This window comes from Drosophila gunungcola (assembly GCF_025200985.1).
Source record: "Drosophila gunungcola strain Sukarami chromosome 2R unlocalized genomic scaffold, Dgunungcola_SK_2 000011F, whole genome shotgun sequence".
Classification (NCBI taxonomy): domain Eukaryota; kingdom Metazoa; phylum Arthropoda; class Insecta; order Diptera; family Drosophilidae; genus Drosophila; species Drosophila gunungcola.
Genome location: NW_026453169.1, coordinates 2,332,370 through 2,354,289, shown reverse-complemented (window position 1 = coordinate 2,354,289; position 21,920 = coordinate 2,332,370). Strand labels below are relative to the sequence as shown.

Genomic DNA, 21,920 nt, shown 5'->3' with positions numbered 1-21,920 from the left:
CTTTTTCGCTTCGGCGGCACATTTGAAAATAATTTTCCAAGCATTTGTTATCCATATGAAATGTGCCAAGGATGCGCGACGACCTCCATTGAGTCAGTGTGTGTTGGTCCTAGTGTGTTTGTGTTGCATCCATGTGTGTGCCTTTTGACTCGTTACGCGGTTCTATGCTCCTCAGAAAAATCCCACGAGTTTATCGGCTCCTGTACTGATTGCACCCTATAAACACTCCCACAAAAAAGGGTATATCAGGCAATTCCATATGACTGATAGAATTAAGTAAAGGAAAGATACATATATTGTTTTCAGTTTTCACAACCATTTATGATTTTATTAAACTATTTAAACTAAACCTCGGGCTAGCCAACCCCCTTTGTTTCATAGTTTTCCTGTTTTGGTTTCATTTTCCAAAGTCATCAAAAGTGAAATGACCTAGCAAACTTTGGAGAAATGTGCCTTATTTGTGTATTAATTGTTAATACTTTTAATCAGTTCAACTTCCCTTGTGGTATTTAGTATATAAATAAAGTTCAAAGTCTCCAAACTGAAACTTGTCTTGGTGGCAAATGGTTGTCCGATATGTAAAGACGCACCTCATTTTTAAAAACACTTTAATTGGTAAAAATAAGTCGAGAGATCTCTTCCCAATTCCATCCATTTTCACCTTGTTTCCTTTAGTTTGTTATAAAAACCCATTTTTAGTACATTGAAAAGAGTAAAATGTAAACAGGCTGAAAGTTGCCTCCATAAAATAAACAATTTTTTTTTGTCATAAGTATAGAACCAGACACGCAGACACGGGGGCACATCCAAGATATTTTAAGAGCCACCGTGTATTTGTTGAAAATTGTTGACACTGAAATTTTACGAGATTTGCTATGCTATTGTCCCTGCCCAGGGGAATCGGTATATACAAATACAGCTCTCCCTGTTCACTGTTTTACCACGCGTTGACTTTTTGCTTTAATTAAAAATATATGTAGGTAAATGGGTGCAAATAAAAATAAAATTTTTGTAGAACCAACTAGGCATGCAAATGCATAAAATCCTGATTTGCTTACTAATCTTATTGTGTTTGGCTTGGCAATTGATTTGATTTTGTCTAAATACTCAGGAAAACATCAAAACATTTTCAATATTGACTTGCATTTTAATCTTTTCTCAATGGTAAGACCCAACCGAATTATTCTTTTCCGATATAAATATTTATGTTTGCCTTTCGACAGGCGAATTATTAAAAGTTTCAAACTGTATCCAGTGCAATTAGTGGTGTAAAAGTTGAAAGCTGCAGAAAGTGCAATTAGTGTCGAAAACAAATAAAAGCTCAGGTTACAAGTGGTAGAAATTTGTGTTTTAAGTGATTTTTGCCTTGCCTGAAACATTTCATTAAAAGCAGAAGAAAGAAATGCAATAATTGCACAGATGCTGAAAAAGTCAGTCAAATAAAATATTAAACTCTATTATTTAAATGACCAGCCGGGGAAAAACTCCCATCAGACTTTTCAAGGGACGCAAGCAAAGTTTGTAGGAGTGAAAACTCTTTGTCGAGTGCAAGGAAAACAACAAACAAACAAAAGCTCCTAGGAACGTGCAACTGGAACCGAGAAACGAGATTTTCTTCTTGGCTGAGCGGGGATTGTAACGCGAAGCGGGCTAAAATAGAAGTAACATTCTATTATTAACAACGCCACTCGTTCGTTCTGCCACTTCATAAACAGCAGTAGACTGCCAAAAGCAAAGAGTGAGAAGAGCAATATGAAACAATGGAAGCAACAAAAGGATGATGGGCTGCAGGACTGCAGGACTGGAGGACAGACTCACAGAGAGGACAACAACGTGACGACGTCGTCATCGCCAACAAAGTGTTGACATCTTTTTGCCCATTCATTGTGTGTCTCCGGTCCATCCATCTCTCTGCCGCTCGAAACTCCCCCATCGGGCAACAATCCTTGACTAACGCTATTCGTCCTTTTTAATTAATTTCACTTACTGCAGTCCCTCAGTCCTACGGCCTGCCTGCCTTCACAGGATCCGGTTCCTTTTCGGAAGCACAGAGAAAGAAATAAAGCAGTATTTCTAATTAATAAAGTGGATTTATTAAACATGTTAGAAACTTTTATCAAAGTATACATTTTATCAATATTAACGCTAGACGTTGGCACAAATAGTCAAAGTTTTTTTAAAACTACCCAAAGATTAAAATAGAAAACATAAGCCTGAAAATATAACGATTAATGGTATACAACCGGAAATATATTTTCCTTTGTGTAAGCCTTCAAGCTGTCAATGCGACATGGTCCAGTTTTACCATGGGTAGGGAGCTGCCTTCCATTTTTTCCCACCCAAGAAGTTTTCTTCATAAATTTATAAGCGTCACGTTGCTGACACTCTCACACATCTTCCACACACACACTTCTTCTGCTGCCTTCCTTTTTCACCTGTGTCCCCCCCCAAATAGACAGACGGACTGACGGACAGACCAAAGGACGGGTGAAGGCCTTTGGGGCGCCACAGGAAGCGGCACCCAATAAAGCTCAGTGGTGGGGAATAAAAAGGAAATGCAAATTGGCTAAGAATTTCTCGCATTGTTCACTCAGTTGTGTGAAATAAAATTTTAACAAAAATCCAAGAGAAAATGTTGAGGAAGGAATCCAAAAAATGGGTTATAAAGACACGCACTTAAAAAGCTCTGGCATTCATTTAAATTTCTTTAAATATATTTAAAGAGTTCGATAAACATTTCGTAAGAGTTCAATAAACAAGTCATATTAAGGATTTGACAACCGTCGCTCAAGAAAGACAAACGTCCGATAATAACCCAAAAATTGCTCTGTTAATCTCTGGCATATTTAACACCCTTTCCAGATATCAAATCATATCTTATCTGCCGGGGAGTTTCCTGGCCCACTTGCCACCTGGTAGCCATATCTTGATCCTGCCCTTTCACCTGGCCATTATTCCGTTGGGGCTGCAGAATGGCCAAATTAAATAACCATGTGCTCCTGCTCCGGTGAGTTATGGCCTCGGTCCTCTCTGTGTGGGAATGTCGAAAATTAGATTTCCCGGACAACAGGTTTCCATTATTGGTGCCCCCGAAGGAGGGCTTTCGAAGGAGGGCTTTCGCTTTGCATAATACATAAATATTTTCTATTTGCCGTCATATTCCATTCGCTGGCCCAAAAAGGGGGTGCATGGCATGCCATATACTGGGGGCGTCTGGGGTCTCGAGTGGCAGCAATAGGCACAGCATAAATAAGCAGGCTTTTCCGAGCAGGTGGGATGGTGGCACGGCAGGAGCTTGCCACTCGTCACTCACCCATTTTGCCATTTGCCATTCATGCGTCGTCCAGGTCTCAGACATCATTCATACAAATGTCTGAGCTGTTCCTGCACCTTCTGCTTCCCCTTGATCCGCCCCTCCCCCTCTGGTTTTTTATTATTTATGTTACTCATTCGACTCGTATCCTGCTTGTTGATTGCTTTGCCTACACGTGTAGTTTCTCTTTCTCAGCCCGAGCCTCTGTCCTTATTCAGCAATTCCAGTGGCTCCTTTTCCACGTGTTTTGGGGGTGAAAAAGGGGTGGCAGTGGCTCCTTTGTTCGGCTCGCCCCGTCGCGCTAATATTATGAATGGCAACTCATGCATTGTAGCCAGTTTTCCTCGGTCTCAGCATCTGTTTCAGTTTCTATTGCTACTGCTCCGTGGAAAATTGTGGTCGTACTCTCACCTGCGAAATTCACTGAATATGTTAGAAACAGGAGCGGATTGAAAGAATTCTTTCGAAAGACTTTAAATAAAAGAAATGTTGGCAATTCAGAATTAAATAGAAAATAAATTTTGTTATTAATATAATTATATACAGTTTTTTAAATACAAATGCAAACTTATTTACCCTATTAAATCGTTTATAGACACACACAAAAAAAAAACAAAAATATTTTTTATTTACTCTATTAAAATGTTTTGGTTTTTTAATATATTTGCCAAGTAGTATTTAAATTTGAATTCATTTGTGGTACCACCCTTTATTTGCTTCACTCCGCTCCTGATTTTTTCGTTACCCGTAAAAGTGTCAATGTAAGCCCCCAATGGGTGTATGTGTGTTCGTCCTTGTGTGCGTGCTTGTGTTAGTGTTTATATTAGAAAAAATCGTTGTAAGCCCCTTTTGGTTAAACAAAATGCTGCTAAATTGCTTCAAGAAAGCGAAGAATAGAGGCAAATAAAGTAGAGCACATAAGTAACACACACGTCAACGACTGAGAGGGAAAGGCACCGGAAAAGCCGAAGGGAAAGTGCCTGGGAAATTGGGGTAGAGGAGCCAGATACTTAAATCTTAGCATTTGGCCCGCATCATGTTATATTTCACCTGGCCGAGAACTGAATTGGGGTCCTGTGACTGACAGACTTCGTTGCTTTTTCTCCCAACCCCAGAAAAAATTCACTTTTCCTGTGCATTTCCATCTGGCTGGATAGTGAGTAATAAAAAATTGAGGTCAATTTGTTTTACCATGCTGAAAGGTTGACAAAAATGTACTTTCATATTCCATATTCCAACGGTTTATTTGTCCAGGGTGGAATGTTTTCCTGCCACCACCAACATTGTTGTTAAATATAACAATATTTATTTATTTATTATTTACACTGCCCTCGGCACAACTGCCAAGGTTGTGGGTCAGTCTGCTGCTCGTCCGCTCGTCGAGGCTCCTCTGTGATCTATCAGAGATATTGCTCCCAGGCCTTCTGGCCCATTCTGACTGTCTGCCAGTCCGTCTGTGCCGCCACTTTAAATATTTAAGCCATTTTCATGCCCCAAAAGGGAGCAACATCATTAAACTTATTGGGTTTCGGGCTGGGCAATTGCATTCGAAATGAGTGGGGATGAAAACTCGAGGGATACCTGTGTGGTTCTGGCTCGTACCTTTTATGTTATGCGTTCTGTGGGCGTGTCTGTAAAGTTTGTTCTCGATGAATTCGAATGAAGAGGCGGCGACGTATTGATCCAATTGGTGGAGGTGAAAATTGGACAGATCTCGGGTGGAGAATTAAATTACAAGTTGGGAAGTCATGAATTTTAAGAACTTAAAAAAGTACATGTGTATTGGGGGCTACTTGGTTTCTAATTACTGCACTTTTAGCATATTCGACAAATTTGACTAAAAGGTAAAAAACCAAAAACCAAACCCTACATAAAATGTTGTTGCTTTACGCCTAAGTTAAAAAGCTTTCTTAAAAATATTCCAAATTTTAATAATTAAATAATATAGCGAATGTTTTTTTCGCCATGGATGCGTTGACTCTCGCCCAATATGAAAAGCAAAATCGAATAGAAAAGCTTTACTATCACAAGGAGATTTGCATTCACATACAATTCCAATTCTGGCCAAGTTCCACTTTTTAATTAAGAAAGCTTGATCGAACACGCTGCGGTATGCAGATTGAACTTGGAATTCCCCCAAAAGTGTTCCTCTATTATGCACTTTTCACCGAAAAATAAAATCACTGGATGAGGAGAAAACTGAGGGGAGGAGCTACAACCTCTGCATGCATTTCTCTGATTCAATTTGCAATTCAATATTTGTTGCTCTTTTCTTTTTCTGTTGTTGTTCCTGTTCCCCTATCCAAACTGTGCATAAATGAAAACTAATTCGTGAAAATGTTTTTCCATTGTTTTAATGTTTGGCATTTTCTATTTTCAGTGGCGAGTGTCAGCAGCAGCGAGCGACTGATGATGGAAAAATCAAATTGAACCTCAAATTAGAGAGCGCAATAAATCGAATAGAAAAGATGCGAGTGAAAATGCAAGCAGCTCCAGGAAAAAACGAGAAAAACACGAAACCGCGGCTAGACCGAATGGGAAACTTATGAAAAACACTACAGTCCAAGCAAGAACCAAGCTAAAGAGAAAAACATCGTCGGGAAGAGGCAAAGCAACAATTACTGAGGATTTGGGGCCAAGAACCCAGGAAAATACGCAAAAATAATAAAAGATCTTGAGAAAAAGTCGAGACTTAAAAAATTCCGCCAAAGGAAAGGGAATTCCAATAAAATTACCCAAAAAATGGATACACTTTTCACTGCGATTTTCCCCCGGCAGTTGGTGGCTTTTCTTCTGGTCCTGGCCACGGCTTTTTTTCTGGTCAGAGGTGAACAACACCCCGCAACCGCCGATGAAGGTAGGTACCTTTTCCATACTATTTTCGGATACACAAAATTCAAGGAAATGGCACGGCATAAATAAATAAAAGGCACCGTAAAAACGACAAACAAACGCATTTCGCATTGCGTGAAAACCTCAATTGATATATAAACAGCGTAACCGCAGAAAACCAGTTGAAACTATTTTGAATTTAATGTAGGGTTTCCACAACAACAGTGGCAATAACGAACCACCACTAACAACAAAGCCAAATAAAACAAAAGCAATTTAGACATTAACACTTTTTACGGAGGGCAGGCTATAAATTCCAATTAAAGCTGGAAGTAAAAACTATGTATTTCGGTTTTAGATAGAACATTTTTTTTTTAAATTTTAAAATGGAGTTTTTCATGTGTCCAAGCCAAACACGAAACAAACTCCATAAAAAATTGTACATTTAAAATCGTTTTTCCCCCTATCCGCTTATGTTCCTCCATAATGACATTTCACGGACATTCAAATGAAATTAGAGAACATGTCAATGAGTTTGTTTATATAAATGGGGCATATCCCGAACCCAAAACCTCGAACTGCGATTGCGTTTAGTTTTCCCATTACAGAGACGGAGGCGTAACCCAACAGACCAAACATCTGGCAGGCAAAACCGAAATAAACACACACAGTAGGGTGTTGAGGGTTAATTGCACGGAGAAACGGGAAACAGGAAAAATTAATTTTTGACTTTCCGGATCTCGGGGATCGCTGTCTGAAAAATAAATGTCGTGCTTCAATGGCAAAGCCCAGCGGGAATAACTGAATTTTGACTGCAGCTGTGACAGTAAATTTCAGTAATTACAAAACTGTGACTATTCAAAATAAAAGAAAATTTCAAGAATTTTTTGTAATTCTTAAAGAAGACTAATTAAGTTAATTTAAGCTTCAACAGTAAATGGATTATTGGTATAAAAAAAAATAAAAGGCAAACTGTTGAGATATCATCTTGCAGTAGGCTTAAGAAAATGTAACCTACTGAATTGTTTTTGACAGTCTTTCCGCTTGAATTGCGACATGTGAGATGTCACTAGTGAACTTTTCTTCACCCTTGTCACCCCTGGGCACTTCGTCACCCTTGGTTTTTTCCCAACCCCTCGTGATCGGGTTCGTCATTGTGTCATCGTCATCAGTGTCAACGAAAAATGTGATTTAAACTCGATTATTCTCAATTATTTCGTTACATGCATTTCATTTCCAGCAACTCAGCCCCCTGCCAAAAAAAAAAAGTTCACCCCTCTCAACTCTGGCAGCCTGAAAATTGTTACTGCCTCGAATTATTTTTCTGTGCTTGATGTTTTTATTGGTTCACTTGAGTGGATTTGGTCTGGGGACTCCCCTTTCCTTCTCTTCATTCGACTCGCTGCATTTGTTTGATTGAAATTGATTTTGTCTCGCCTGCGGGGATTTTTTGGAACGGAATGCCAGACTCCAGACTCCAGAACCAGACCTTATAAAACATTATTTTCAAGTACTCTCCTCTCCCACTTGACTTCGCCTGACTCCTCCAATAAAGATTAAATTCATGCCGAATGGCCGCTCATTGAGATACAGACGAGAAGGAGGGAGGTCTCTAAGTGCTTTCAGATGCTGCCTCGTTATGGTAATCCGGTAATCCTCCCCTCGGCCATAGGTTTCGACTTATTTATAACACCATTCGAAGTGATTACGATCTTAATTGTAAGTGATGCACTTGCTCACATGTACAGAGTATAGTTTTTCACCCCCTAGTTGAACAGAGGGTCACAACTATCCCATACACACACACACACACACACACACACACACACATTTATGTCCTTTTTGCCACTCTAAACGAAGGGTTCATGCCCCTAACGAGGCTATATCTAATCAAATATTCAACCTTTTTTTAGTCGGCTTAACTGATTTCGTGGCTGCGATAAGCAAATATCTGCCATTCCCAACAAATTACTTGTTAACAAGTGCATTTTAATGTTCAGCTTTTTGGCCAAATTGTGGCATATGTGTGTGTGTGTGTTTTGTATTTCCCTGAGTGTTTTTGTGTTTGGAGTGGCCACAACTGAAATTCATGTGGGCCATAAAAAAACCGACTAAACACAAGCCTACAAATGGCCAAAACTCTCACTTTGTGTGTGGGCTAGTAAGTGTGTGTTTTGGCCAATTGGAACAGAAAATTGTGAAATGGTTTTTGTGCTTTGTGATTGTGGCCCTTTTTCCTTTTCCATTTCCACTGCTACCCTGATTTCAATGTAATTTGAACATGCAAACCGTATGCTTAACTGCAGTAAAACGTCAGGGGCGTCGTTTAGAATGTGCTAAAGAAGTAAATGCAAATAACAAAATTGTTTAATTTCCAAAAAAGCTTAATTCGCCTGCATGTCCAAAAAACAAATATCAAGGTTTAAATTTCAAATTCAAAAACAAAATGAAAATCTTAATGGCCGTGTTTATGAACTAAACATGTTGGAATTTAGACTTCCTTTACTCAATCAAAAAATACAGAGACCGTCAAACAATTTTCAGTTTTGGTCCAGCAATTTTATTCGGATTGTCTGTCAAAAGGGCGCTTAATCAAAGTTCATCACGTTAACTGGCATTCCTTTTCATAATATGAAATCGATTTTCCACATTTTTTTCCGCTGCTTCTGTCCAATTGTTATTCGCTGTGTCTGATTACTCAAATGAAAATTCGATTCAATTTCTATACAATTTCATGGATTAAAATGGTAATTTTCAATCTAATTAAATGCATTGGCTTTGATTTCCATTTAAAGACCTTCTCATAAAGAGGGTTTCTGGTTTCAAAGTATATAAATAAAAAATGGTCGGGAATGCTTTGAATAATCCGGGGAGGTTAAAAAAATCAAATCGGGAAGCGGTCGCAGCTGTTTTGACGCAGAAATAATCCATTAATTCAATAAATGTGTAAAGCAAGTTTTTGTCTTTTACGCTTTTTTGTTGGCACCATCCGCGTGCTGCGCTCTTGGGAAGTCAAATATTTGTACAATAATTTGTGGAAAAATGCTAGTGGGGTGGGGCTAAAGAGCAGCATCTGGTGACGAAATCAAAACCGATCCCTGGCCGGGCTAAGCGCTCCTGTAAATACGCGGCGGAGGTCCTTTCCCCCTATCACCGGTACCATCGGGCTCGTTGCTCATTTTAATCTTTGATTTTCGGGGATATTGGCGGAGGACAGGACAACCGTCGACCCTCGACCCACAACAGGAGCTAAGCACACAGACATGGCCGGGAACATGGAAAATACTTGAAAAATTACTCACCCGCAACGGCGGCGCAGATCCCAAATCCCAGCCAGCGGACGGAATGAATGAATGAAAATTTTGTGGAAAATCCCAGGGAAACATTTTGTGCAAACACACACATGCATTTGGAAGCCAGAGGGTACGGGTGGTATGGTATTTGGGTACGGTTACGGCCATATTCGATGGCCAGCGGGTGGCTCAAAAATCAATGGGCTCAAAATATTAAAACACTCGATTTTCATGTTTTCCATGTATGCGGAGAGCCCTCGATACCGCCTTTCCATCCTTTTTTCTTCCCTGCTCGATTTCCGTGTGTGTGCTCCGATTTCGATTCCGATTCTGATTCCGCTTGAGATTGCTGTTTGTGCATTGGCGGCTGCCTTTTCGATTTGTAAATTGGCACTCAATGAATCAATGGATTTTGCCTCATTTTTAGTTCTGGCCGCAGTGGTCAACGAGAGGCGCCTAAAGAGTTGAAAAAATGCATGAAGGGTTTTTAATTACTTAAAAATAAAATTTTTTATATTATTATGCTCTTCTGGCTTATAAGCCATATTGATTATTGAATTTAATCAGGAATTTAAATTAATTTGGTTATTTGGCCTATAAACCCTATTCGACTTGAGTGAATAAATAAGTAAATTTACTGATAACTTTTTCGGTTCTTAAACTTCTAGCACTCCTCGTTTTACCTCCCTAGCATCTACATGCTACATATGCTCCACAAACAAATCAGTCAAAGTGTTTTTTCGGCCTGTTCATCGACTTTATTTTTTCAACACTCTTGACGCTTTGGGCCGACTGCTCTTATATTTGTGTGGAGGTTTTGAGCAGAATTCCTGCCAGTCGCTTATAATGTACTTGACCTGGACAGATCTTTTGGTGGGGGAAGCAGGACGAAGGCAGACCTCGCCTATCGCGGCACAATAAACTGGAAAAAGTGCAGTCTGGTTTCTATATCTCGGTGTGTGTTTTTGCGGGGTGTCCTTTCTTTGAGCCTGTGGCCGTGACTGTGGATTCGCTTCGAAAGTCCTTCCCTCCTTTAGCCGATGAACGTGTGGCATGCTCCATTTGTGCCCTGATATACGGAATTATGCTGAAATCACGTTCCCACACAAAAAAAAATAATGGAACGAGAGCGGGTTAGGATAAGAGTTTTTCTCCGCTTAGCGCTTTCCTCTGCTGCATCAGGAAAATCTGAGCATAAAGGAGCCAGCAAGAAAAATGCTCCCTGCATAAGCGATTTTCCGCTGCGAGATAGTGTGTGTGGTCCTTGCTTTGATGTTGTTTTAGTTATTGTTGTGTTTTATTATGTTTGTGACTTCCTTTTTTGGGAAATGCTTTCAACTATTTTTATAGCAGCAGGAGTTGCTCAAAAATAGAGAGAAAAATGCACGATAGCCGGTGTTTACTTTGCTCACTCGCAGAGAAATCGATAGTAATCCACATGATCGATTCGGTGTTCCAGAGTGAATTGGTAATTTGACAAAATTATATGACATGGAAAACCGGATTGGAAGTGGGAAAATTAATTTGGTTGAATTTGTGTGGTCTCCCCGATGATTGAAATCAATTTAAATGCAATTAGGGGGTGCGGTTCAAATGAGAAAGGGAAGTACTTGACAACCTGCAATCATAAGTGTCATTATTTGTCTCCCTAAACTATTAATTACAATTTCATATATGCGTTCTTGACATATATAACAAATATCTTATACATGCCTTCTTGACATACCTAACCTACATATAATATATGCCTTCTTTAGCTATCTAACTATCTTTAAAACTAACCTTATCTATTTTTTTTTTTTGTCGAAATTCAATACCTTTAGTGCCGCTCGTTAAATTCTAAACGTTTCCAAAAATTTGATCCGAAATCAATTGGTTAAAGCTAAAAGCTGACGTGTTTAACCCTTTTTCCTGGCTTGTGGCCAATTTAACGATCACACCTTAAATGGGTAGTAACTGTCACCTCATCTCCATCACAATGTGAGCTGTGAATGACTTTGAATTAATGGGTTAGTGTGTGTGATTGGGTTAGAAATCCATCCGACGTATGATGCCAATCAATGGGCGCTTTTATTGCTGGCAACATTTTTCTTAGCCCCTGCCGTATAAACCTTGATTGCTTGAGAGTCACTTACTTAGTTGATGGTAGTTTCGTGCACTGAAAGAAATAGCCAGATATCTTAAATTATCATTAACTGTATTTATTTTGATAAGCTTTAAGCTTTTTGTTAAGAAGTGCCTTTGGATTTAAAATATGTCTATGACATTGAATGCGCACTATGTGACAAAAACTAGGCAGCCCCAAATACTTAATACAACATTTTTTGTTGTGTACTTTTTTCCCCATGACAAATGGTGGGCGTGTGGAAATCAGGAGAAAAATCACCTCTCCAGGGGGATGATGACATGGCAAGTGACATGGCCAAAATCAAATCATTGTCTCAGCGGAGCAGGAAAATTTCTCCTGCTTCAAATTAACTCGAGGAAAATGGAGAGAAAAGGATGCTGAAAAATAATGGAGATTTATCAATCGCATTATCTAGCCATCAATCTTGTCAAAAACTGATAGATGAGCCATTATCTGACAAATTATCTGTCGCGTGTGTGTGTTCGATGGGTTTGAGATTTACAAATTAGAGTCATTCGGCCCATAAATATTTCCAAGCCGATTGATGGGTGGATTTTCTCAAGAAAAGTCAGCAGGTGAAGAGGGTGTAGATTTTTCCCAAATAATAAATAAATTCAACTCATCGCAGAAGAAGTAAATTATAAAAGGACATATAAACGCTTCTAAAGAATTTGCAGACCACAGAATTTATTGTTTTCCAGCTACAAAAAACAAACAAATAACTTTTTAAATTAAGTACACAGACAGATTTATGTTTTACAGTAAATTTTCTGAAAAATTATGGTTTTATCTTGTATAAGTTATGTTTTACAATATGACTTATGGTTTCTTTTGTGAGGAATATAAATACGACGACTTGCGGAAGATGGGACAAGTGAGATTTTCTTGTGGGACTTCTTGTAATTTAATTTATAAATTTTCTAAAACAAGGTATTAGTTACTAGCTTCAAATTGCTTGGTTGGAAACGCTATGGTTTTAACTTTGTCACCAATCACGTGCACCTCAAAGTGAACGTGTGCTGTGACTGAAACTCCAGAAGTGGGTGGAATAGGCAATGCTGGGACCTTAATGGATTCATTGATGCAGTTAAAAGTCCATTGCGCAGCTTGGGGAATTCTGGTTACCAAATCGAAGCACTGTGCTAACTTGGATGTCCACACCGAAACTGAATCGAAGTTTAAGCCTTCTCGCTTGTACAGTTTTACCACTTCATTGAGGCTTCGAAAAGTACTCAAAGTTATCACAGCCGATGGCTTATTACCAAAGTAGTATTGCGGGAAATCCAAAACTATTATTGGGGATCCTTTCATTCTGTGACCATAACGCTTTTTCGTGTCCGATTCCTCGAATTCCTCGATGTGAATTGTTGAGCAGTTCATGCGGTCAATAAGCTTAACCGATTGTAGGTAGTTTGGATGGCGCTGAATGCGCCCATCCATCGGTTTTAAGTTGGCACGAATTTTCTTTATCATTTCGTCTCTTATTGATTCCTCAACGAAAACGCTTGCCACCAGTCCGCTTCCAATTGGGTGCACCATATCATTGGTAATGACGTGTGTGACCAAGTCCATATTTCCACTGGCGAATAGAATCATGAGTCGAGGGAGCACCCACATTATATGCGTTCCATCATCGGGATATCTGTGCACATGTCGGGATAGTAAAGAGAAGAATAAGTCTGGGAATACTTCCTCTCCACCGTGTTTTTGTGAATCCGTCTCGGCCATTATTGCTTTGAATATAGGTGTGTTTTACATACAATTTTTTATTCTTTCAAGACACAAAGCTTACAAAGCAAAAGGCCACTTTTCTGGTTATATTATTAAATTACCTTGTTGCCACTAGTGGACTTAATGCATTTATAATTCTTAAATTTGCTTCCCAATAAAAAACAAACTTCACTTCCCTTGCGCAATAAATAAATTCAAATCAACAGAGAATAATAATCTTAAAAAAAGGTATTAAATAAAACTGTTGGATGGAGAACAAATTTATGAGACGCCTTTTAAAGTGTTTTCGGACCGAAAAACTATCCATGAATATTCACGAATAACTTACAAGCTAGCTGCACTCCCCTGCTTTTAATTCTCCCCATCTCGGATCCAATTTGTTAATGAAGTTATCAACGGTTCAAGTTAGTTTTTCCTTAGTTTCCAATTCATTTGCATATCTCGAGAAGCACCGCTCTTGTTGTTTATGTTTATGGGGCTTTATAATCTGCTTTTATAGTTTGTTTACTTAATTTTTTGTAGCTTTTTGACATTTTGCTCCAAATTAAAAAAAAAGCACACACAAAAGACGAGGGTGATATTTAAGGAGGAGGAGAGCGTGGAAAGGGAGGCGCTGACGTATAAATATTCCCATTGCCCATTCCAAAAACAAAAGTAGGAAAAAACGAAACAAAAGCAAAAAGTTTTGGGCGGAAGTGGCTGCGTCGCCGAAAAACAAACAAAATGAAAACAAAAAAAATGCAATGAAAACCAAAATAATAAAAGCAGCACAAAAAATGGGAAAACGAATATTGCTGTTCCACTTTTTTTTTAGGACGAGAAATGAAAAAGTGAAAGAAAATCCTCCAAAATATGCACATGAATTTAGTTTCAATTTCACATAAATCGCAAAAGCTTTAAATGATGGAACAGAGGTTTAGGAGAAAAAGAAACTAGGTGAAAGCAAAATAGCAAAGGGAAAGACAAATTTTGTAACTAATATTATCGCTTTACACTGCTAAGTGACCTTAAAATATAAATTAATTCGCTAGTTGACATAACTTAACTGAGCTAAATAAACTCTAAATAAAGTGAGGAGAAGTCAGTTAAATCAATAATTCAAAAATGTTATTTGGAATTTATTGTTAACAGATTGTCTTTAAATAGATCCTCGTTATTAGACAGACACTTTATTTAGCCACAATATAACGTGAGTTGCTGAAAATTGTTAGCCAAACCTATCCCTTTAAGAGTTTTTAAAGTAAAAGAATTTCGTTAAATTTTTGTCTTGCCCTTTGGAGCTGTGATTAATTTTTGCCAGGGGCACTTTTATTATTTCTTTGACGCTGACAACTGTCTGGGAGCCGTTGTTCTTATTTCCGTTGCGCTCATTCATGGCTCCTAAGTGGCCGAAATGTTTTTGTGCCACGTTATTAATGATCAACAAATTCCCCTGACATTTCGTTCGTTTTGAAGTTGACACGTGCGCGGGGAATACCAAAACCGAAAAGTTGAAACTTTTCCGCGATCCACCACCGTGTCTGGCGGAACGCACTGCTCCGCTCCTGAATTGTTTTTCTTTTTTGTCATGATCCAGTGCTTAGAGTCACATGGCGTTGTCGTTCCCCATTTCGGGCCCATTCCCCTCTGGGTTCTCTTGTTGCGTTAGTGAATTGAAATGATTTTGAGTAATTTATTTTATAGTCGCGCTGAAGTATTTATTATTTTGAAAAGCGCCGAACAATGCCATGATTAATTTCGCTGCATGTGGAGCAAGTGGCCAACCGCACCGCCCCCCTACCCCGCAGCCCCTGCCTCGCATGGCTCCCCTAATCCCTCGGAAAATTCCTTGCGGCATCGAAAGTTTTTTCTTTTTCGGCTGCCATTGATTGCCGAACATATTTGGGTTGCTGCTGCTGTTTCTTTTTTCTTGGGGTTCTGTTCTGCGTGTTATTTATTCGATTTGATTTCGGTTCCTCCATCTCCTCCTCTGCAAACATATTGCAAAACCAAAGGTTCCCTTCAATCCTCAAAGTGCAGTTCTGGACAAGTCAATAGCACCAGTTTTATGAGAGATGTAATAGTTTTACCTTTAAACTCATTTAAAACAACAGCGAAGCTATGTCGATTTTTTAAAATAATTACGTATTTATTTTCTGTCGCAGCCTAATAATATTGTCGTCTGATTTTAATAGAACTAAACAAATTCCGTATATCTGAAATATCGTAGTACACCATTACGAGGTATATCAGTGTGTGTTTCCGTTTATCAATAAAAATCTATATATTTTTTTTATTCACTTTTGAACTTTCTATACATTTTATGTAAAATTTATAAAGTACTACAAATTGATTTATTAACTTTTATAGATACTATGCCGCCTTGAAAGGTAATAAAGACAACAATATATGTTTTTAGTAGTATTTATTTAGAATCCTTTTCTGAAGTTTATTAATGCAAATATAGCTTTTTGCACAATGATTATTTTTAAAATTAGTTGTTCAACCTGATTAATAACCTTTATAACTTCTAATCTTTTGGGCTATATTTTTTCGACCACAGCTGTAAGGTGCTTTTCCTGTGTTTTTTTCTTTCTGCCCCTTGGGCTATAATTCAGAATCAATCGTTATGCTTTTGGCAGCTTGCAAATTTTTCTTTATTATATCATATTAATTTTATGAGTCTTGTTTTTCCTAAACCGCCCTGTCCTCTTTTCCCCACCCCAATAGCTATCGTTTTCTCGTTGGTTTATTGCATTTAAAAGATATTTCTTATATCAATGAAGCTTTCATATTGGGGCACTCAAACACACAAACACGAGCACACACACCCACACCCGCACGCTAAACCACCAGAAAAGGAAAACAAAGGAAAAGGAAAAAAGTTTGCTAAATTTCCTAAAGTCATGCAAACATTTTTTACATATATCGATTTTTGGCTGGATGAGGTCGACGGGGGTGAGCCTGTTCTTGTTATGACAGGCTCAAATTGGGTGCTATCAAAATTATATATTATTTTGCATAATATCTTCTTCTCCGGCTCGGAGTCTCTAGGATAGGTAATTTGATGCGGCATGAAATTCATGTCCCACAACGATTAGGTTTTTCCGCCCTCCACCATCTACCTTTTTTTTTTTTTGAAGTGGGTGCATTATTCCGTCAGAGCAACTTTAAGCAAACTTTTGGCGAAGCTTGGAATGATGTCTCATTTGTTTGGGGAGCAGCACTTAAGCACTTTGATTGTCTGAGCTTTGTCAAAGGTGAAATAGCAGGTGTTTTTTAGACGGGACGAAAAGGGGTTGTGAAAAACCCAAAAGAACTTCTTAGTTATTCAGCTTAATGCAGTCTGAAAGCTTCTCTTTTTTTTTTTTTGTAGACACAGGAAAAACAGCAAAGGAAGTGCACTCACAAAAAATAATAATTCGAAGAAACATTCAGAGGTCGCAGCTTCAAAAGTATGATTTAAAATACGCTTTTAACGTAAATAACTTGGTTAAAAACCGTCCCAAAGAACTAGTTAGCAACTTAAACTTAAGTAATTTACAAAAGATACTTTTCAGTCGTTAATTGAAATGTTTGGCAATAAAAATCGAAAAAATTCAAATTAATTCAAATTCAAATTAAACTTAAGTTGAGTTGATTGTTGTATACGGAAAATCCTAATAAATAAAATCAAAACGTCACAAAAAGTCATAATTTTAAACCTACCTTTTGAATCTTTTTTCGTAGTGCACTAAGAGGTGGAAAAACTTAAGTAATATTTTCATTTTAAGCATTGACTTTTGCTCCGTGTGGTACTACAAAAGGAAATTACCGACAGGAGAAAGGGCAAAGTGGGGAAACCTTTGTAAGGGGAATTCCTTAAGGTGTCGAACCATTTATGACCTGCCATAAACACGTGTAAATCCCGTTCATTATGGAAAAGTCACGATTTCTAGTGTCAATATCGTAAATACAGGCAACTCTCCGACTCGAAAAGAACTCCGACCTCATGTCCATTTCCATTTGGCATTCCCAACTTCCCCCATTAGGGCAATAAAACCGAAAACCCAATTGAAGCTCCCACATAATCTGTATCCATCCATCCATCTATCTATCTATCTGTCTATCTATCCACCCGGCCATGTGTCTGTGTATCTGTATCTTGAGCGCTACACTCGATTACCCTGCTCGACGATCTAATCACTTTGAGTGATGGCTTGGTGCTTTGAGACTCCGTCTAGGTCCTCGTCTACTGGTATCCGTATCTTTGGCCGCTCCGGTATCTGTATCTGTATACGTCCGTTTCCATGCGGACTTTCTATCGCCATTGCGTGTTCTGTTTGCATTTTACAAATGTCAACAAAGGCGAATGCACTTCGAGGTTCTATTAGTGGTCAGGTGAGGGTTGATAAGCGCGGAGGAGCGTTGAATTTGATGAACAGCCAGCAAAGACGATAAGTGGGACTTTCTCCACTGGTGACACCCCCAGCGCTTTTCCAGCCAACACTAAAATAAATATTTTCAAAATCATAATCATCATGTTACCTAAGACTAGAATCATGTTCTATATGTATTACAAGTAAATCGAACATTTTCTTGACCATAAGCGTTAGATTCACTACAGAAAAGCGTTTATCGCAGTGTAAGTTGTTGGTGGTGGGTGCTTTGAGGCTGTTATATAGGATACCCCTTCTCAGCTAAAAAGTAATCCATCATAAAATTAGTTTTGCTGCCCCAAATGCTACGAGCGTTAGATTTTTCAACCAAGATTACGATATAGTTAAGCCAAGCGGTGAAAAAGGCAGAGTGCTGCATTTGTGATATCAAAATAATAATACGAATATATACCTAGAAGAAGGGGGTAGGTTAAACAAATATTAATTTGGGGAATTACCTGCAGGGTTATGCGCTGGGTAGGCAATGCCAACTGAGGCGGTGGACAGCCGGTTGAATGGGGAATGTGAATGAATTGGACGGGTGATGTGGGTCAGACACGCTATTTGATGGCAGCACCACCAGAAATTTGATAGTAACGCAAGCTTGTGGTTTTACGGCCAAAGTCTTAAAATAAAATATATCAAAACTAAAACAATGTGTCGTAGTTAAAAAGTCGCAGGGTTATAGGACTTTTGCTATTTTTGGAGTTTTAAAATTAGTTTTAAGCTTTACGTAAATTATAAGAAATACTTTAATTAGTTTTTTATTAATTTCATCAGGGATACATTTAAAAGGTTTATTTTATTTGTGCTTACGACTAACTGATAAAGAAAAAAAATATGATGCTTAACAAGTAGATTTAAATAACAACATTGACCCACAGAAACTCAAAAGACCAACTTGATCCCACTTACCACAATCCCATTTACAACATTTATCGAACCTCAATTTCTTAAAAGTTCAGACATATCCCCCAAAAAACCCCTCCTGCCCCTTTTCAATTGAAAAAATACCCCTGAGAGAGTGGGCAATAGCATCTTCTTGTTGCCTCATGCATAACCATAATTTGCTAAGGGCCAAAGCCCAAAGCCCAAAGTCAATCTAATGAAAATCAAATAAAATAACTTAGAGCTTTCGGGAGGCAAACGAAGGTCTAACGAGTATTTTCCATATTTTACAACTTCCCATGAAGAAGAAATAACAAGGGAACTTTATTACGGGGGGAAACCCATAGGAGCCAGCTCAGAATTAAACTTGGCAAGCCTTGCTAATTTCGGACTTAATTTAGGTGATTCTGTCACTCGTTCCCTTGACCAAATCTTCACTTTGGGCCATAAGCAATTGGCAATCGCATTATTGGCATTATGACCGACCAGTCGGCCCCGCCCCCTAAGCAATTTCAACTTCCGCCTACGACAATTTGATGGAGGCGCCTAAAACTCGACAAATGCCGCCTGCAGGAAATATTAAAGCTCAAATCGACGACAACGACTAAACTTGGGGGTCATAAATGGACAGTGGATCGCAAATTGTCATTGGTCACGTGCAGGGAAAAGGAAAGTGGGAGGGGAAAAGGGAGAAAGGGAAGCCCACTTTGTAGCCGTTGTTATTTGAAAATATAGAAATAAAGGGAGCCAAGACAGAAGCAACAAAAAAGAATGGAAAAAAATCAAAGAAACATTTTACGACAATTGCTGTTGTTGCCGTTGATGTTGCTGCTGTGCATGTTGCTGCTGTACAAATTGCTGCTGTTGTTGATGGCGTCGTTTGAGTCATTGGCAATTTGTCGTCAGCAATTGTTTGTTGGGTTGTCGTTCAGGTGTTGGATTCTCCTTTCTTTTTTTTCGGGTGGGACCAGATTGGGGTATTGACTTACATACAACAGTTCCATTTATAGATATTCTCCGCTGTTTGAACCCTTCTCCCGGATGAAAGCAACGTAAACATATCTAATTTGATTTATTTCCTGCAGTATGGTGCTTCTACTTGTATTTGTTATGCTTCTCGATGGCGCCAAGCAAAAGCTTCAAAGATCTCACGCTGAGTTTTCCGAGGGCTTTCGCCTATAACTTTCCGAGAGCCCCCGCAGCGTTGGGCAATACAAATGATCTGAATAATTACCTCATCGACAGGGAGCCAGAGATCGGGATCACTTGAGGCGATTGTCAAAATATTTTCACAGTTGCAGGCAGAACAAATAAATAAATAGATAACTGAAAACGAGATGGATGCGATGGCTGCGATTTAAATGGATGACTGATTGACTGGGTAATGGCCCGGGCACTTTCGTTGGCCTTTTGTTTGTTTTCATAAAAGTTTTAAATGAGCTTAGCGAATGGTGCTGCATTGATGGCTTTTCGCCGCGGGGATGCAATGGAGTGGGCAAAATGCAGGGCAGAGAATAAATGCATTGCAAATAGAAATGCTTCGCTTCTATTTAGCACGCTTTTTTCCTATATGATTTATATGCTTTCAATTTTTCATGCATCTCTCTCAACATGGATTTAAAAAATGTTGCCTGTTTTATTCAGTTTTTTTCCCAGCTCAGTCCGACACTTTTTTCGTAAAAACAAATAACTCAAATTCATGAATAACATATAATTTAAATTTGTTTTCAGAAGTATAAAATTTTGTTTTAAGGCTTAAAAAAACATGAAACATTGACTTAAATGAGAGTTGGAGTCGGTGCTTATTTTTTGAACGCAAACATGCGTAAATATATTTTATTCTAACCTTGTGATAATCTTTACTTTATTACCATAGATAAACTGTAGCTCCGAAACCTCCCTTCTGTTTTTCAAAAAAGATTTTATTCCTTTGAATTTGCTACACAACTATAAATTTTATTCCTCGACTTGAACTGTGAACTGATGCGATGTATGGAAAAAGGGTAATTCCCTCAGCTACATCGCCGTTTGAATATTTTATTATACGTTTCCAAGAACACCAGACACCAAACACAGAAACATTGAATATGACACATAATTCCATATTCCACGAACCTGAATGAATTTCTTCCCAGTCCACTTCATAAATTGAGTGCTGAGGAAACCAGAATTAGTTCTTCGGCGCAACGGTCTCCATCAGTCGGAAATGTTTTCGATGGGGAAGAGCCAACAACTTGGCCCTATCATGTTGACGCCCACTTAAAGTGGCACAATTATGAGGCGACAACATCGGACGCGGAACGCATAACATCTTGGGGCGGTCTCTCGCCTCAATTCGTAGCGATCCGCTTAATTATAGAATACATGATGCGGGAAATTTGTTGCACGCACCATTAGCGGCCAAATGTCCGACAGTCAGCCAACAGATCCGACTGAATTTGTCAAAATATTGCCGCGCCAATAAAAATAGAAAATCGTAGAGACGAAACACCGAAATACACTTCTGTCGCACTGGGCGATCGTTCAATCAATATCAGGCAGGCCAAGTGACAATAAATCTTTTCAGAGGCCCCACAACAACTAATTTCCGTCGAGCGGCAAAGTCGGACAAAGATCGACGGGGATTGCAAAAGTTCAGAGCGTTTGAGTTGCGAGTGTGTGAACATTTGTTGCACGGACTGCAATTAGCAATTGAACTCTTCATGGTACTCATTTCGGCCCTCGCCTAATCACTTTGATCTGCTGACCCAAATACATATCCCATTTCGGAGCCATAACAAATTGCATTTGGCCCCAATGAATTATATCATTCAACCGATTACCAATTGCTTCAATTTTTTTTTATTTTCGTGGCGCCTCGCCCTCTTGACTCCGCGATATTACACCCCCTCCCCGGTCCCTAATTTATTTGAGTGTGTTTATGCATATCGGGAGAAGATTTTGGTTCGATTGCCTAATGGCAAATGTTACTTATGGCGCTCGGAAATCCGGAAATGCCAATGAAATCAAGCAAAGAAATGGGAAATAATTTTTCGGATATTCTGGATTTGGAAATACCTCCAGACCAGCACAAACTCATTAGAGGAATTTATAACTTTTCCGGAATAGTTCATTGTGTAAACCATGAATAGTATAGTTTAAACAAAGAACATTTATGTGGGTAATTCTCAAATTAATCGTATTGTTTACCAATTTTATTCAACTTTATAATTACACTCCATTTCAAACCCTTTAAATTCCATAATTGTGTTGCGCTTAGCTTTCCCCATTTCCCAATCCGCATATGCCAATAATATAATATACCCATTCTCATATGCCTGTGTTCCAATCGTTATAAA

The 21,920-nt window shown here is 38.7% G+C and overlaps 2 protein-coding genes across 2 annotated transcripts in view; one reads left to right on the top strand and one right to left on the bottom strand.

Moving 5' to 3' along the window:
* Positions 1 to 21,920, top strand: part of LOC128255578 (uncharacterized) — a 46,991-nt gene that overhangs the window by 8,403 nt on the left and 16,668 nt on the right. The window contains 1 exon segment of the mRNA XM_052985242.1: positions 5,694 to 6,170. Coding sequence (XP_052841202.1) covers positions 6,056 to 6,170 — 115 coding nt within the window. The 5' untranslated portion in view covers positions 5,694 to 6,055.
* On the bottom strand, positions 12,203 to 13,394 carry LOC128255591 (uncharacterized). Its single transcript, XM_052985266.1, has one exon. It carries the CDS (start codon positions 13,292 to 13,294, stop codon positions 12,500 to 12,502), a length of 795 nt encoding a protein of 264 aa, XP_052841226.1. The 5' UTR covers positions 13,295 to 13,394; the 3' UTR covers positions 12,203 to 12,499.